The following is a 17,617-nucleotide window of genomic DNA, read 5'->3' as shown; positions in this document are numbered from 1 at the left end:
AAAGAGGAAGGAGTGTAACCACTTCCCTATCCCAGGCACGACTGGCTGCTTAGATCAGGTTGGGGTGGGGAGTACACAGTTTGGGGCAAGCGACCAAGCAGCTAGAGTCTCAAACTGGTGCTCAGGGAGCAGACGGAGAAGTAAATGTCCTCCAGCAGGCCTGAGAGGACACAGAGTTTTGGAGTTTCTCTGGGTGATCTGAACAGTCCAACAAGAGTGCACAGGTCTTCAGCTGGGAGATTGGGGTCTCACACCAGAGATAGTCACCAGTCAACACAAGAAACTGGCTGGTGTTCCTGGGCTTTCCCAGTCACCATGTTCTGCCCGAATTGTCAAAGGACCACCTGACTCCAAAGACGGTCAATCGATTTCACAGAAATAGTCATTGTATCCATTCCCCTCCACAAAACACGGCAGCAACTCCCTACAGCCACAGCTGATGCCTGAAGTGGGGGTGGGGTGGGGGTGGAGTGTACAGATGGAAGGGAGTGCTGCATGGGTGGCTCACTGTGGACCATGCGTCTCTGAGAAGTTGCGTGTCATCTCAGGGCCTGCAGCAGCTGTAGCCCCAGGAGGGCTCACTCTCCCTTCATCTTATATCAAAGGAACTGACAGAAACATGTAGAGGTGCACAGTAATGACAACCAGGGATGGCCACCACACAGACCAGAGCAATCTGGTGAAGTCTCACCCAGACCCTTGACCTGGATTCCCACACCAGCCTCTCATGTATGTCCTAAACAGAGAGTGCCTCAACAGACTTATCTCTACTGGTGACAGACCAGGTGACTTTCAATTTTGTCTCCCTATAGCGGTAGAGGTATCTGATTCCTCAGACACATTAGGAAGCTATCCATTAGAGGGAATCCCAGGGTCCTGGAATGGCTCAAGATGTGCCTATTCCAGAAGCTCCTAGACTATCACATTCCCATTCCAAGGGGTTCCAGACCTTCAGTTTCTCTAAGTCTGGTCTTGGCAATCTCACTGGGGTCTCCAGAAATGTGAGGTATATGCCAGAGAAGACTACTTGGACATGGGTTCAAACCCATAAAAAGTCTTTATTAGCTGGCCAGCAATGATCCTGGGTGTTTGGAATCCCAGTGTCACATGAGATTTTCTCAAAGTGGACATTTAAGAACAAAAATCACATTCTGGGTTGACACACCTTATTAGCAAGAATTGTTAGCCAGAAGCACAATTACAGAAGCCAAAAAGCAAGGTTTGTACACCTAGGGACTTTCCCAGAGTCCGGGACTTTGATAGGTTATGTCTTTATTCTCATTTTAGCAGGTGTTGCTACCTATTTGGATTCAAAGCCTGAATGGTTCTTCCGTCATGACATCAGTTGTGCTAAGGTCTGGTGGTCTGTTGCACTGATACTAAATTGACGGAAGCAAGCTACTGGCTTCATTGTTTTCCTGGGTGTCTTTTCAGTACAGTCGTAAGTGTAATAATCTATGATTTGGGGCTTTGTTGTTTTCAAACAATATCCTAATAGTGTTTTGAATGAGATAGCTCATAAGCTCACGTGTATGAATACTTGGTCCCCAGTTGGTAGAACTGCTTAGGAAGGATTAGCAGGTGTGGCTTGGTAGAGGAAGTGTGTCTTGGGAGTGGTTTTGAGGATTCAAAGACTCTAGCCACTTCCAGTTAACTCTCTCTGTCTTCTACTTCTAGACCAAGATGGGAATGCTCAGCTGTTCCTTCCTCAAGTTCTTGTTCTAACCCTCTGGAACTGTAAGCCCTAAATTAAACACTCAGGTTCATAAGTTGCCTTGGTCCCCTATATTATTACAGCAACAGAAAAGTAGGTAAGACAGCTCAAAATGGCAGCACCTGGTAAGAGGGCTGTGTGACTTTGTGTCATATTTCCAATTAGGTTCTCAGTGCTTCCTAAGTATGAAACCATCAAGGTACTTTATGAGCTTGGCTGAAAAACTATTTCTTGTTTTTCTCAATGATGCTTGATTATCCTTATAGTTTTAACATTCCAGTAATAGAAAAAAAACAACAAAAATCAAGTCTTTTGAGTTTGCACATTCTTTGTCAGGAAGCATGATAAATTCTAGACACATCCATTGTGATGATTTCCAAGATTAGACTGATTTCTGAATCCTCAGTTGTCTCGAAGACTGGAATGTTCCCCCTTTGTCAGTAACAGATGAGACCTGATGCTGCCCTTCACTAAGTCAGGTGATTGTGAAAGGCAGGGAGAGGAAACCCCATTTGCCAGACCTCACTTAGCTTTGCTTCATCTGAGCAAAGAAAGGCATTGTGACTAAATGAATAGCCTTCATAGTTAGCATGGTGGTTAATGTCAACTTGACAGCACCCGAAATTGCCTAGGAGACATGCCCCTAGGAACACCCATGGAGGATTATTAGTTTATTAGAACTATTATATAAAGCATTACTAGGTTAGGTTAACCTCTGGTCATGCCTGTGAGGGACTGTTTTGATTTAGTTGAGGTGGGGAGATCCACCCATTATGAGTGACTGGCATACTGTACTGGATACGATGGGGAAGTGACCTGAGTATTAGCATCATCTGCTCCCTGACTGCAGTCACAGTTCAACCAGCTCTCAAACTCCTGCTGTCTTGACTTTCCTTGATGGAGTGCCTTGCAGCTATAAAACAAAGTACACCTTTCTTCCTTAAATGTTGCTTGTGTAAGAGTATTTAATCACAGCAACAGAGAAGCAAGAAAGACAAATAGTTTTTTCTTAAGCTGGATGGGTAGTGTGTATTAAAACCCGTCATAACCTCAATCAGGAACTGTAACTTATTATCTAGGAAAACTGGGAATGTAGGGGAAGAGAAAACACTGGGCTCAGAGAGCTTCTCCTTTCCCGGATGGTTTATGGGAGCACTGAGACTCAGAAGCAGAAAGTTGTGAACTGCAAGGGACCTGAAAGGACACAAACCCAGCCCCATGGTGGGATCCCTGAGGAGTCACATGGTGGATATCTCGAGTCACAGTGGGATCCCATGAGCTCCACCTCCTCAGCACTGGGAAGTAATTTCCTCTCTCCTCGCTGTCTGAATCCAGTTCCATCTTGCCTGCCTCTTCCTGACATGTGTGATGGTAGCAAGACTTTGATCTCTCATGCTTCTATGCTCTTCCTTTTGTATTGATGGCCACACTGCTTGTTAAAAAAACACCTTGCAGTGATGCATTCACTCCTGAGTCTATCCTATAGCCAAATAGTGACTTTGAACAACTCAACCTTAAGCACTTGAATTCTGCTGTGCCTAGCATTAACTTTGTTCACATTTGAAGGTCAGGCTTCTCTGGGCCTGCACATACAGAGTCTTTGTGTCTCTCTTCAAGTGAAAAACCAAAATCAAAACCAAAACACAAAACATACAGAAAAAAACAAAACATAAACTACCCCTTCCTGTAATTCAGTGGGACGCACAGTAGGGGAGCCCAGGGCCAGGCAGTTTTGAAATTCATCATCCTTAGCTGGGAGCTAGGGTCCAGTACAGGGACTGGTACAGAGAGCTGCCCCAGGCCAGGCACAACCATCTTCATGTTCTCTGGTGTCCCTGCCTGCCACAGTCACAGTTCACTCTCCTGTGTGACCCTCACCACCACCAGACTACTTGCCCTCACTCCAAAGCCTCCAGTTACTAGCAGGCAGAGCCTCCCAGAACTCCAACCCCTCCAACTGACCTGCCCACTACCTCACGTTGAGAAACCTACCACTCTTTCAGCCTCTTCTCCTGCAAGCTTTGGTCTTAAGTCCCACACTCCTTCCAAATGGAGCTACTAAGCCTGGACAGGCTGCCCTTGTTTGTGCCTGCATTCTTCTACATTTCTGTCCTTCAGACCCAAAACTTGGCCTTGGTGCCTCTCCTCTTGTTTTCTCAGTCCAGTTCTAGAATCTTTTCAAAAATACTTTCATGTAGAAGGGATACTTATTGTTGTCTGTTACACAGATTAACCCTGTCTCCAAAAACCAAAAAAAAAAAAAGAAGAAGAAGAAAATAAATGAATCTTATTGTCTCAAATTTTGGAAAACACAGGAAATTATCAGTGGACAAAAGCATGCTTTTCTTTGATTCATTTTTGCAAGATATTTTTGTGTACATATTTATTGGTCACATCTTAAAGTAGTTTGTATCCTGATTTTATCACTTAGTGTTACATGATAAGTTTTCTCTTTAGTGTTTATGTTAGTTGACAAAAACCTTTTAAAATAGTTCTATGTTTAGTGAATATATTATATGTAAATCAAGGTATATTTGAAGTTTTGTTTGTTTAGACTTTATTCTTGTAGTTTCTTTCCTTTTCTTTGTTTTTGCTACTTAAACTAAGCCTACAATTTTAAAAAATATAGTTCTGGCAGTATCTCTATTTCTTCTTTTGGAGCAAAATTCAAGAGTGGAAATACTGGTACCCCAGGCCTTCTCAGACTCCTGTCACTTGCTAAGGCTGCTACCAAGAAAGGTATGTAGAAACTCACATACTCACCAGAGGTTTGTGAATATTTACACTGCAATAACCTTCTGAATTTTGCAAGTCACAGTGTTTTCTGTTTAGTCCTCCATCATTTAATTCACATTTGTGCATTTCTTTGGTGAGGCTGAATGATTTTCTACATTTCTGGACTCTATGCATTCTCTCTTCTGTGGACTGCCTTTGAGTGTCCTTTTCAGTTTTCAGTTGAGGTTGACATGTCTACCCATCTCCAGTATTTTAATGAAACATCTGCTCCCTGTGAAGTTCTTTGGACAGGCCCATGTTTGGCCCTCCTGGGGATGTCTTGGCACTGCATGTAAACATTTACTACCCAGAGTTGCCAGTGGTGTTACAACCTTTACATACAGTCTTGTCTCCCTCCAGTGGGCAATGAGCAACTAGCAACTAGTACCTGACCATTCCCTAGGCACAAAACCTGTGTCGAAGATTTACTGTTGCACCGATGATTTACTGAATTAATGATAAATTAGGGAGGGTCCCTGTGCAGCACCTGGACATGGGTTTCATCAGAGCAGTTTGTCAGCATTTCATGAAAAGCAGCAGGAGCAATAAACTCTTGGATGAGCTTGGGAAATTTTTCTTAAGGTAATGTAAGTGCCATAGGACTTAGAAAAGTTCACACTTGCAGGGCTAGAAATTGAAATATTGCTGGCAATTGTTTGCTCATAAAAAATCAGATGTTTATCTTTTATCTCAAGAAACAATTTCCTCCACAAAATATTATAAAATTACATTTATTTATTCATCTGGAGCATTATTAAATTATCTGGACAATTGCCCTAGCATACCTTCTAAAAGTAGGACACAAAAAAGATGTACTTCCTCAGGAAAAGGAAAAATAAGGCCTCATTAATATTTAACATAGAAATGAAAGCCAAACCAAAACCAACTGTGTTTCTCATTGAGTTATACCCTCAAATTATACTTCCTATATCCCTAATTTGGCCTTTTCACAGTTTTGTCATAAAATATGTATATATATAATGTGTCAAATACACACACACACACACACACACACACACACACACACACACACACACTACCATCTCTGAGAGCTCAGAAAAACCAGAGGAGAGAAAAGTGGGTTTTCTATTGAAACAGAAGTTAGCTCTTCTTGTCTTTGGAAGGCACTTCAGCTGGAGGCCTTGAGACCATCTCAAAATCTGAGTGGTTAGGGTGCACAGGGACTAGAGAAGTCTCTCGTGTTCCCATCTGTTGATTTCAATAGTGAAAGCTCTTGCTGTGAGGAGGAACTAGAACTTTCTGTCCCCCTGCAAGGGCCTCCCCTTTCTCTTTTGGGCACAGTGTTGCTGAGCTGTGAAAACGCAGGTGTAATTAAAGTCTCCAAGTGTCGTCCTGAGCCACACTCTGATTCTGCAAGCACTCCTCACAGGGAATTTCATAGTGAAGGAAACTGCAATGGGCAGGTGTGAAGGCCAGTGCCATCACCCTCCACAGAGGCTAAGTCCTGGGTGGGCCTCTTCCTGTGCTAAATGCCCTGTGAGTTCACACAGCTGAAATCGTAAATAATACAGCTATGTGGTAAGTCACACTCCAGTGTTTTTCCAAGAAACAAACCCTTTTCTCCAAAGAATTCATCAATGTAATAAGTGAGGCTCCATGAATTGATAGTTTTAGAATCAATACCCACATTACTGATTCCCACTGACATTGCTGCCTCCATCTGCAAGAGCCCAGACTTCCAAACACCACAATTTTCTTTGTTCCATTTTGAGTTGTGGGTCCTAGATACAACATGCCTCATGTATACCACACGGGAGTTGTACATCTTCACCCGAGGCCAGTGAGCTCCCTGACATGGTCTCCCCAGATGCCTGACCTCGACTGGTTTCCCAATTCACTTCTCTGAACAATATCTATAAATTAGATTATTCTTAGCCCATTTGACAAAAACAAACAAACCCCCAAACAAACAACAAAAAAACTGGAGCAATTATGCTACAAAATAAGTTAGGTTTTACTAAAACACGACAAAACATATTGTGAGCAGTTGCTAGGCTTGTTTAAGAATACCCACCATAAAATTTATAAACAGACAATGGTATTTCTACCATATTTAAGTAAAAATCCACAGTTCTCAAGACTGCTCTAAAATTTAGGGCCACCAGGTATAAATGTTGGGACAATTAATATCATTGCTATAATGCTTTTTGTTTTGTTTTGTTTTTACGAGACAGGGTTTCTCTGTATTGTTTTGGAGGTTGTGGGTCCAGCCCAGCCTCGAACTCAGAGACCTGCCTGCCTCTGCCTCCCGAGTGCTGGGATTAACGTCGTGCGCCACCACCGCCCGGCTGCTATAATGCTTTTAACAGTGTTTACAACATGCACATTTTAGTTGCTGTCAATAGCATGATATTTTAAACTGGACCAAAATGATTTATGGATACAGATTGACAACCTATTGTTAAATCAGATACATGCTTTAGTTATGGGAGATATTTTGAAATCTACTTTTGATTATTTTCAAGTGTGTCTGTGTGCGGTTTTGTACACATGAGTTGCAGGTGCCCATGGAGGACTGAGTCATCTACTCCCCTAGAGCTGGAGTTACAGACAGCTGTGGACCACCTGAATGGGCGCTGAGACTCAAACCCAGGTTCCTGGAAGAGCAGTGCATGCTCTTAAGTGCCAAGCCATCTCTTCACTCCCAGAGGATGTAATCTTTAAAGATTGTATTGTAGGGATTTTCTAATCGTGGTTCTTTGAGTGTGTGGTACATTTTCAGCTTACCAGAGCACTCAGGTCTCACAAAGTGGATTCCGTTTTAGATTGGTAGGAATGGCTGTGCCAGTTTCTGAAAACCAGAGGTCTTATGAAGATCTTGTGAAATAACATCCGGAATACTGGCGTCCTGAAAATGATGAAAATCCAGGGGTCCACGATTGAAATCACAGACAGAAACCGCAAGGCCTGGAGATCTCCCGAGTCTCCTTCAGTTGTGGTAACACGTTTGAAGGCTCCATAGTAAGCACGATACTGTGGGGGAAAATACAAAGAAAACCCAAAACATTACACAGGTGAGGACTTAGAAGGCAGATGGAGGGAATGAATTCCACTGCTTAGCCTGGAGTTCTCACTCTGTGGCTGGTGGATGTGGATGAGGATCTGTGAAAGTGGGGAAACTGAGTTACAGCTGGGAGACCCATCTGACTCGCTCCCTGAAGGCTGTTCCCCATCCTGGTCTCAGGTTTCCAGGACGCTGCCAGATAATGAAGACAGCACCAGGCTTCACACAGAGACACTTTAACTAGTGTCCTTACATGCACACTTTATTCAGCTGCCTACTTTCTGTCCACTCTTACTATTAGAAGTAACTGCCACACCTAGGGACACACCAACAGATGGAGCTTTGAATGGAAGTAAAAAGACAGGAACTATGAGGATAAAAACACACAAAGTGACTTGATGAAAGAAATAGTTACCACATGTAAATTCTTCCTTTAAATTGTTCATGAAAATTGGTTTTTTTTGAGACAGGGTTTCTCTGTGTAACAGCTCTGGTTGTCTTGGAACTCTTTGTAGACCAGTCTGGCCTAGAACTCACAGAGATCCACTTGTCTCTGCCTCCCAAATGCTGGTATTAAACTTGTGTATCACCATTACCTGGCTGTAAATTGTTCCTTTTATTAAGATAGATTCTATGTAAGATGCTGGCAGGGGCTACCCCAAAATAGATGCCTATTTACCTGTGTCCAGCTGCCTCTTATGCCCTGATCTCACCATGGGTTTCTGTAGTTTCCTCAGAGCTCTGCCAAGTGCCTCAGGTCATGACTCCCTGTCATTCAGGTCACACTGCTGCCTAGATCAGCACAACCTCAGAACACCATAGTGATGCTGGATACCTTTACTTTTGGCATCACCCTTCCCATGCCTACTGGGTTTCTAAATCTATTATGAAACAAACTGACCCTAATGGAACAGAAACTACATAAATCCATTATTGGTAGGGGAAACTGTGCCTAAGAGTACTCGAGGCCACCCAGAAGCATCTCTTCGAGAAGATGCACATTCCTAGAATCAGTCTCCTTATGTTGACTCCCTTCTCTACAACATTGCAGTAGTCTTGGCTATTTCAGTCCAGTGCATTTGGAAGATGTTTACACAGGTTCCTCTGTTATTGATAAATGGACACCCTTTCTCCTCATCCTTGCTTCATAATGCCAACAGCAGTAATAATGGCTGATGTCCACATAGAACCTTCAACTCCCAGGCATTATTCTAAGACTTTTTGAAATTTTCATTTTCTCTTTAGAAAAGTCTTCTGAGTAAAGACAGTCATTATCTCCATTTTACAAGACTGGAAATGGATTAAATAGCCAAACAGTTCTTAAAACTGACTTCAAATATTACCCCTTTTAGGAACCTCTTTGAGACATGGGCTAAAGGTCTAAGGTTCCAGGTTGGAATCCTCTCTTCAGATGTGTGGCTTCAGGGAAGATGTTGCTTTCTTATTTTTACAAAAATGGTCACTGTGCCAGCTTTCCAGGATACTTGCAAAGATAGAATGAGACAGTGTGAAGAAATCTGCAGGAACAGGCTCTGGTATATAATAAATGCTGGATAATTAGCTTGCAAATTATTTTTTCAACTAGGAGTTGCCCATTTCCTCTGCTACACTGTTCTTTAGCCTTAGTTATTACCCTTCCCTTACATCTTATTCCAGCACTGGGATGTTCTCATTTGGTATCTCACTGAGTTACAGAGTGTGTTAGATGAGGTAGGTACCAGATATATTTCATTGATGTGTTTTATATTTGTTAATTTTCTCCTCAGAGAAGAGGTGAAATGTAATTCCAACCAATGCAAGAATGTTTGGTAATGGAATGATACGTGTATAATTAAAACATTTTATCCTTTTTAATTAAAATATATTTTATTACTTTGTGTGTTTAGGGTTGTGACACCATAGCACACATGTGAAAAATCAGAGGATAACTTGTGGGGGTTGGTTATCTCCTTCCATCATGTGTTTTCTGGGAATAGAACTGACACCAGCAGGCTTGGCAGCAAATACCTTTACCTGCTGGGCCATCTTGCACACCAAGCTATTTTCTTTCTATGCAGTACTTATCTATGGCAATTCTACTATGTTATCTTTAATTTTACTTAGTTTTTTCTTCAAAGCTGGGGATTGAACACAGGACTTCATACAAGTCCTCGGCCAATACTCTGTCATTGAGATAAACCTTTAGTCTATTTATCTGCATATTCAAGCCTTTGCAGCTGTTATTACAAGTAAATTATTCTACAACTGGGAATTTTCAGTTGGCTCAATTTACATTAAGAACATCCACATAGAGTTTGGAGAGAAGGCTCAGTAGCTAAGAGTATTATTGCTCTTTCAGAGAGCCCAAGTCTGTTTCCAGCACCTATGTGGGATAGCCTACAATTGCCAGTAACTCCAGTGCCCTCTTCTGGCTTCTGCAGGCATCACAGGCACAGCCCCTAACCATATATACATAATTAAAACATAAAAATATTTTCAAATATAAAAAGAGCATTCATTTGAAAGAGTGCCCTCCGATGAGGTTAGGAGTCATTGAGAAGATGCTTCTGTTGCCAGCTTGGTGGCTTTTTACATTTGTGCTGGGATTCAAACTCAGGCCCTCACGTTACTGGCAATACCATACAACTACATTTTATAAGCTTCTTAAGTTTACTGCATGTGATTGATACAGATTCAGACACTATTCATTTAAATACAGGTTGAATGGGTCCTTTGTAATTCTTAAGAGTATTAAGAAGTCCCTAGACCATAAAAAGTTTGAGAACTGCTTCTAGGATAGCACACCGTCTCCTGAGGCGATCATACTTGCTGATTAATTTGCAATAACAATAAATGAGACCCACAATTAATAACAATACTGATAGCAGTTAGTGAAGCTAGGCATTGGGTTCTGTGGCATGTGCATGAACACACACACACACACACACACACACACACACACCTATTCCAAATTGTTTGGGACTAGATAGGTTTTTGTTTTCCCTCAGAATGTGTAATATGTGCACCCATCAAGACACTGGTGTAGAATGCAGCCCTCCACAGGCACCTCTGTCCTGAGATGCATGTCTTACACACCTGTGGTCTGACACAGGCACCCTGTCTGTACTCCAGCCTTTCACTTGAAATCATGTGTGGGAATTTTCCACTTATGGCAGGACATTCATGCTCAAAACATTTTAGCCTGTGAAGCATTTGGGATTCTGCTCAAGAATGCTCACTGTGGGCTGGGGGAATGGCTCAGCGGGTAAAACCCCTGCTGTGAAAGCTTGGGGATCAAAGTTTGAATCTCTAGAGTCCATAAAGCTCATATCAAGGCACATCTGCGATCCCACTACTCACATAATGTCCTGGTTGGGTTTTGTCAACATGACAGAAGTTAGGGTCATCTGAGAAGAGGAACCTCAACTGAGAAAATGCCTCAGGGCTGTAGGCTCGCCCGCCCGTGGGGGCATTTGTTAACTAGTGGTTGACAGGGGAGGGCTCACCCCATTGTGTGTGGTGCCACCTGTGGGCAGGTGTATAAGAGAGCTGACTGAGAAGCCATGGAGGGAAAGCCCAGTAAGCAGTGTCCTCCATGGTGTCTGGTTCAGTTTGTGTCTCCAGGTTCCTGCTGGCATCCTGCCCTGGCTTTTCCACTAGTCTCTGATGTGGACCTGCAAGCTGAAATCAGCTCTTTCCTCCCTGAGTTGCTTTTGGCCATGGTGTTTATCGCAGCAACAGAAACACAGCAAGATAGGAGGCTGCTGGCCAGCGGGTCTGGCACATACCAGCAAACAAAGAGTCACGTGTCAATCAAAGTGTCAGGTGAGGATCAATGTCTGAGGCTGCTTCCTCGTGTGCATCACGAAAAGCACATGCCTGTGCTCATATAGGTGTGTGCACACACATGACACACAGAGAGATGAAATCTCAGTGTTGTGATTTTTAGCCTTTGTCAATCCTACACAGCTCCAGATGAGGTCAGACAGCAAATAATCCACTACCACAGTCACTGAGTGCTAAACTTGACCCAGAACGACAATCATGGAGAGATCCCTTCGTCCTTCTAGGAAATGATGGCTCCTGTGAGGAATGCTGTCTGGCTTGCACTTATCCAGGACTTTATAAATTGTTTTATCAAATTGGTTTCAAGTATCTTGGCTCCTTCAATTCTCACAGGTCCATAAGATAACATGGCTCTCCTTAGAGATGTGTCCAAGGGCTGTGTTTGTTCCATTGTTCACAGTTTCCTGATTTAATCACATTAAAGCATCCAGAAGCTGCTTCAGATTTCCATGGACCTAGCCACGGCTTGCTTTCATCAGAGCACAGGTAAGCTCCAACGGATCTGGAGCTTTTTGGTTAAGGGCTGTAAAGTAAATGCTTCAGGTTTTCTAGTCCAAGGGAACAAATAATGAATGTTCAGCAGACACTAATATAACCAGAAAACACACATACCCCCACAACTATTATTTATTATTTTATGTCTATGGGTGTTTTGTCTGCATGTATGTCCGTGTACCACACGTGTGCCTAGGACTTCTGGAGCCAGAAGAGGGGTCCCCAGATGGTCATGAGCTGTTATGTGAACTAAGAAATTAAAGACGCAATAACAATAACTGGGTGCAACTTTTAAGTACAGTTCTAATAGGAAGAATTTGATTCTTTGTTTGTTTGTTTGTTTGTTTTTACGAGACAGGCTTTCTCTGTATTGTTTTGGAGGGTATTGGTCCAGCCAGGCCTCCAACTCACAGAGATCCGCCTGCCTCTGCCTCCCAAGTGCTGGGATAAAAGGCGTGCACCACCACTGCCAGGCGGAATTTGATTCTTTTTAAAAAATTGAATAGTGCTTAGTTTAATTGGGGCTCTAAACTGATTACAAATATTCATTTCAGTTTGGGAACTGCCAACTTAGTGAGGTTGTTTAAATGCTACACCTGGAGCAGCTCCTTCATTCAGCCTCTGCCATCTTCTTGTTGTAATTTGGAACCCAAGTTAATGAGATTCTTTGCCATCTCATTGGCCAAGATTGAAACTAAACCCTCAGGACAGATGAGGGCACAACCTGCCACCTGTAACCCCTCCCCCTCTGCTTTCACCATGCCCCCCTCAAGGGCAGCGCAGCTGCAGGCACAAACCTAGAGTTTTCAGAACTAAATCTGTGTTTATTGCTCATTTCTGTAAGCCACTCTGGATGAACTAACCCCTTTCCTCTCTATGCCAAAATCCAGAGAGGAGCTCCCAGACAAGTCCGTTTCCAACACCTCTGAATTAAAAGGCAGATCTAACAAAATAAAATACATCGCTGGTGCGGGGGTCGGGGAGTAGAGGAGTAAGGTCTTGGCACACAGATGACTAGAGAACTCACAGACCTGAGCAGAGAGGATGGGGCATCTGGCAGTCGGAGAATGTTGTACTGAGTCTCTCTAACCTTTTGTCCAACATTCCCTCTTCTCCCTCTACAAATGAGGTCATACCTTAGGGCTGGGAAGGAATTTGCTCTCCTGGAGTGTTGAGCACAGAATCAATCCCCCACCCCTACCCAGTCCCCAGCCAGAATGGGAGAGCAGCATCCCTCCCTCTCCCAACTTCCCACTGGGCCTAGCCCGAGGCGCTCAGTTTTCCAACTTTGGTGCCCAGCAACTCACAATAAAAGGCAGGGAACACACAGTGAAGAGCACTGTCATCAGAGCCAGCAGCAGGAGGTGGTCCAGCTCCTCCAGGGGATGCAGGGACTCTTGCCTGTGACCTGAGCCTGTCTGGGAGTGGTCCCTGAGGCAGCAGCGAGGGTGGCGCCTCAGGCGCCTGTGCATGGTATAGAGGTTGTGCATGGCACCCAGGTTGCAGAGCACGGTAGCCAGGACCAGCAGCGCCATGAGGCTGGAGTAGAGCACAGAGAAGCCGAGAACCGACAGTGAGCGCTTCTCATGGACCATCTGGATGAAGCACCAGGTGCCTGGGCAGTACTGCACGAACTTCCCAAAGCCAGCGAAGGGGAGTGCACAGAAAGCCAAGCAGAAGGCTCCCACAATAGGAGCCACCAGCACTCCCCTGCGCAGGGTAATGTGCCTTTGGTAGAAGAAGGGATGTCCCAGAGACAGCCAGCACTCCAGCGCCATAGCCAGCAGCTGTAACGTCGAGGCTAGTCCAAAGAAGGACATAATGAAGGCGAAGGCTTGACATAACTTACTGCTCCCGGCAGGCAGCAGTTCCTGTAGGCTCCGGTTTTGCGCATAGGCAGCCAGAACCACCGGGCTGATTAGACACTTGCCCAGCAAGTCTGTGACCGTCAAGCCGCACACTAGCACGTAGAAGACCGAGGGTAGAGGGCGCTGTGGCCGCGGCCGGCAGGACCCCAGGCCAGATCGTGCCAGCAGCACCAGCGCCAGCAGGTTGCCCAGCAGTCCAGCACTGAAGAGCAAGCCGCCCATTGTCGCCGAGGAGCCCTTTTCCACCCAGCGAGATGCCTGGCAGCGGTAGAAGGACAAGGAGGCATTCATGGTTCTTGCTGCGTCCAGCTGGAGGGGAGGCCAGGTGTGGAGCACCCCAGGGCCCCTCGGGGCAATGCTCTGCTGGGGCACAGGGAAGTTACAACAAAGAAAGATCAGCAGGCGGCTGGGTATTGTTCACAGTCAGTCCTCCTATCTGAGATTCCGGGTCACACCCCTGGAGGAGGGCGGGACACTGCTATAAGTATCCCAGCGGGGGGGCGGGGGGCGGCTCTGCTGAGAGCTCTTCCTGATGCACAGGGTCCCAGGAGAGACAGATCCTATACCCAGAGTCAGAAGGAGAGGAGAAAGTATCCAGGATCTGAACACCCCAGGCTGGCCCTTCAGAGCAGGCAACAGAACTGCAGACAGAAAGGGAACCGAGTAGGCACCAACAGAGAGAAGGGAAGCAGCAGATGGTGGTAGCCATCAACTCTGCATACAACCAAGCTAGGAGTCTGAGAAAGGGCAATGGTCTATTCTTCTCAGATTTGTGTAAATAACATTGGCGGCACTCCTGAGCCTTGGTTCCCATTCTCTTTCAGATGCCTGCAGTGTGGAGATTGACTATGAGGAGAGAAAAGAGGGGCCTTGGAAATCAGGGGATCTGGTTAGTGTGGCAGAGGTATCCAGTGGCAGTCAGCCAGGCATCAGGAGTTTGTTGAGTCCACCTGTCCCCTTCCATGGTTCCTCTGCCAAGAGGCTGACCAATTTCCAGGCCAGCTTTTTCTGCACATGGAAAACCAAGAGGTGATATGATGTGGGTGCCAGAAACCACCGTGACTGCGTAGCCAGGTGACAGGATGTGGTTAAGAGCACTGATGCTGTCATCAGGCCTGGGTTCAAGTCCTGGGTCTGCTGTTACTGTCTGTGTGAACTGGGACATGCTCAGCTTCTCAAACAGCGACATCTCTCCTGGTTGCTTGGTCACTTTGAAGTATGGAGACAAGATATAGAATGTGCCTGGGGAGTCCTTGGTGCATGCAGTTGCCACAATTTTATTGGGGAAAGCATTTCTTTTGTTACTTTGTTTTGTTTTGTTGCTAATAGGTAGCTGCAGATTTCAACATGGATTCTGAAACCAGAACATTTGCCTTGTTTTTGAGCATTCCCACTCTTCTGTCCTGTGACTACTGGAGAAAATGTCGTCCTTTCTGGCAGTGGCTTGTCTGCACCAAAACGGGAGGGCATGTTCCCTGGAGATTCCTCATTTAACACTCCTTATCTTGGGACAGAAACTGGCATCCACTGCGGAATTTTAGAGGCGCGATTTGGGCTAAAGTATGTAAGCAAGTAGATTACGCCTTGGCATGAAAAGCTTCATCTGCAGTGCTCTTTGCCTATGCTGATGGACAGGGTCAGGGAGAGGGCAGGTCCTGAGCTTCACATGTGGAATCCTGAAGGGTGGGCAGAGAAGCTGCCTCCCACTGAAAGCCTGGCCAGCAATTCAGGCCACAGGAAAGCAGGAGTCCAAGTTGGGAAATTACATAGGACCTTTAGGATTTTGGCTTAGTGTTTCAATCTCTCCGAGATTCAGTGTCCTTATCTCTGTGTTAGGGGACCTCTTTGACCTCATATGATTGCTGTCTGAGGAAAAGTAACAATAAATAATTTGACATGGAGTGGTGACAGTAAAAGCTAACACTGAGAGCCTTGTCTCTGCTGGTAAACCTCTAGGCCATTCAGGGTGCATTTGGGTGCATTGACTGTACTACAGAGGTCTTGGTGAGGTCAGTCCTTGTCTATGCTGGACGCCGCTAAGTCAACAGTTCTCAACCTGTGGCTTGTGACCCCCCAAAGACCATCAGAAAGCACAGATTTTACATTAAAACTTATAAACAATAGCAAAATTTCAGAGCAATGGCAATAATTTTATGGTTGGGGTGAGGTCACCACATGAGGAACTGCATAAAAGGGTCACAGCATTAGGAAGGTTGAGAACCACTGCACTGACTCCATGAAGCCCTGCATGGGGTTGGCTCTATGTCTTGTGCCTTCTCTCTCACCCCTATCTCCTAGTAAATAATTATGAACTTAGAGGAGCTGCACTTGAGTATTACAGAGCATAAGAGAAGGAGGCCCTATGGCCAATGACGGGAGAATCTGATGAAGGCTGAGTTCTCTTCTATCAAGTTCAGAAATTCACCATTCCCTCTGGTCCCACTGTGGTATTGAGAGGAGTCCCAATAAATTCAGTTTAAGAATCCTGCCATTGAAGGCATTGCTTGAGCACACTCCTGAAGAACACCCACTTTAATTCTTGGTGGCTTCCTCTATTTACCTACATCGTTCTCTTCCCAAAGGTACAGGGCAGAGGGAGAGAGTCCAGTCATGTGTGAGATTGTCCAAAACAACTCCAAATATGAGCTGGGTGTCCCTGATGTCGATTACATGACTTGTTTCAAAGTTTGAAAGTGTGAATGGGTACAATTAAGGAAACCACACGTTTCCTCCTGGACAGCTCAGCTATGCTTTACCATGGGATTTCTGACAGCCTTTCCTGTCTGTTTTCCTATTGTCCACCCTCCACTCTGCACAACTGCAGAGTGGTCAATCCCTGTCCCTAGGAAACCCCATCCAATGATGTCACTGTAGAGCTATGAAAAACTACCGTTTGTTCATGCATCAAATACAGTTTTGACCTCCTACTCCTGCTAAGCACAGGAGAGGGGAGGGTAGGTTCTTAGGCCCTTACTAAAATAGGAAGGTAAACATGCCATGTGACCTTTACAATCTTCTAAGTTTTTACATCAGTTTTCACAGTAAGCAGGACCAAGTCCTGCTTGGAAACTTTTAATTAAAATATCTCATGTTAGAGACCATGTAGACACACTCCTCACACAGCATGTGGTTGGTACAGCATCAGTGACCTGGAAGGAGTTGGGAGGTTTCCTTTGAGGACTAAGTCTCATCTTTGTTCCTGATGATGTCATGTCTATCATCTGTAGATCTCAGTTTCCTTGGGAATGAAGGATCCTTTGTTTTTAGCACACTTTAGAAACCCCTGGGAAGATGGCTCACAGGTAAAGGCACTTCACATGCAAGTCTGACAACATGGGTTTAATCCGTGGAACCCACATAAAGGTGGAAAGGGAGACCTGAGTCCACACAGGAGTCCTCTGACCTCCACACCCATACCGGTCATGGCAATCTCTCCAATGTCGTATACACACAATAGTAAGACTTTTCAAAATTAGAAATACTTAGAAAGATATAAACACAGTCAGGCAGTGGTGGTGAATGCCTTTAATCCCGGCTTTTTTGAGGCAGAGGCAGGTGGATGTCTGTGATTTGAGGCCAGCCTGTAGGTGGAGTTTTTCTTTAGGACTGCAGGCTCCCCAGTAATGACAGGGAGACTTATTATTAATTATATTCAGCCAATAGCTTAGGTTTGTTACTAACTAACGCATATTTCTTATCTACACTCTACTACATGGTGGTACGTGTTTTCAGCACTGCATACTCATGTCTTGCTTCCTGTATCTGGTTGGTGAATCCATGCTTCTTCATCCCATGCCTAGCTATTGGCCATTTAGCCCCTTATTAAACCAATGAGAGCAACAAATATTCACAGTTGTTGGGGAAGTCCTGTGATTATGTCAATAAAGTACTGTTGGCCAATAGGGAAGTTAGATA

At 44.7% G+C, this 17,617-nt stretch overlaps 1 protein-coding gene across 1 annotated transcript; it reads right to left on the bottom strand.

Annotated features, from left to right (window-relative positions):
* Positions 1–6,943: 6,943 nt before the first annotated feature.
* Positions 6,944–14,129, bottom strand: LOC121136103 (prostaglandin D2 receptor-like). The gene is made up of 2 exons (XM_040735770.1): positions 13,142–14,129; positions 6,944–7,483 (listed from the first exon to the last, which is right to left on the bottom strand). Exons 1-2 carry the CDS (start codon positions 13,991–13,993, stop codon positions 7,253–7,255), a joined length of 1,083 nt encoding a protein of 360 aa, XP_040591704.1. The 5' UTR covers positions 13,994–14,129; the 3' UTR covers positions 6,944–7,252.
* Positions 14,130–17,617: the final 3,488 nt, after the last annotated feature.

This window comes from Mesocricetus auratus, unplaced genomic scaffold (genome assembly GCF_017639785.1).
Source record: "Mesocricetus auratus isolate SY011 unplaced genomic scaffold, BCM_Maur_2.0 Super-Scaffold_100048, whole genome shotgun sequence".
Taxonomy (NCBI): Eukaryota; Metazoa; Chordata; class Mammalia; order Rodentia; family Cricetidae; genus Mesocricetus; species Mesocricetus auratus.
The sequence above is the reverse complement of the archived record's forward strand: the minus strand, read 5'-3'. Positions and strand labels throughout refer to the sequence as shown.

Bases quoted from the DNA above. Each gene is read 5' to 3' on its own strand.
- LOC121136103 (XM_040735770.1), bottom strand. From the start codon at position 13,993: ATGAATGCCTCCTTGTCCTTCTACCGCTGCCAGGCATCTCGCTGGGTG. The intron at 7,484-13,141 runs GTGAGTTGCTGG...TTTCCCCCACAG, and splicing joins TGTGTTCCCTGCCTTTTATT to TATCGTGCTTACTATGGAGC.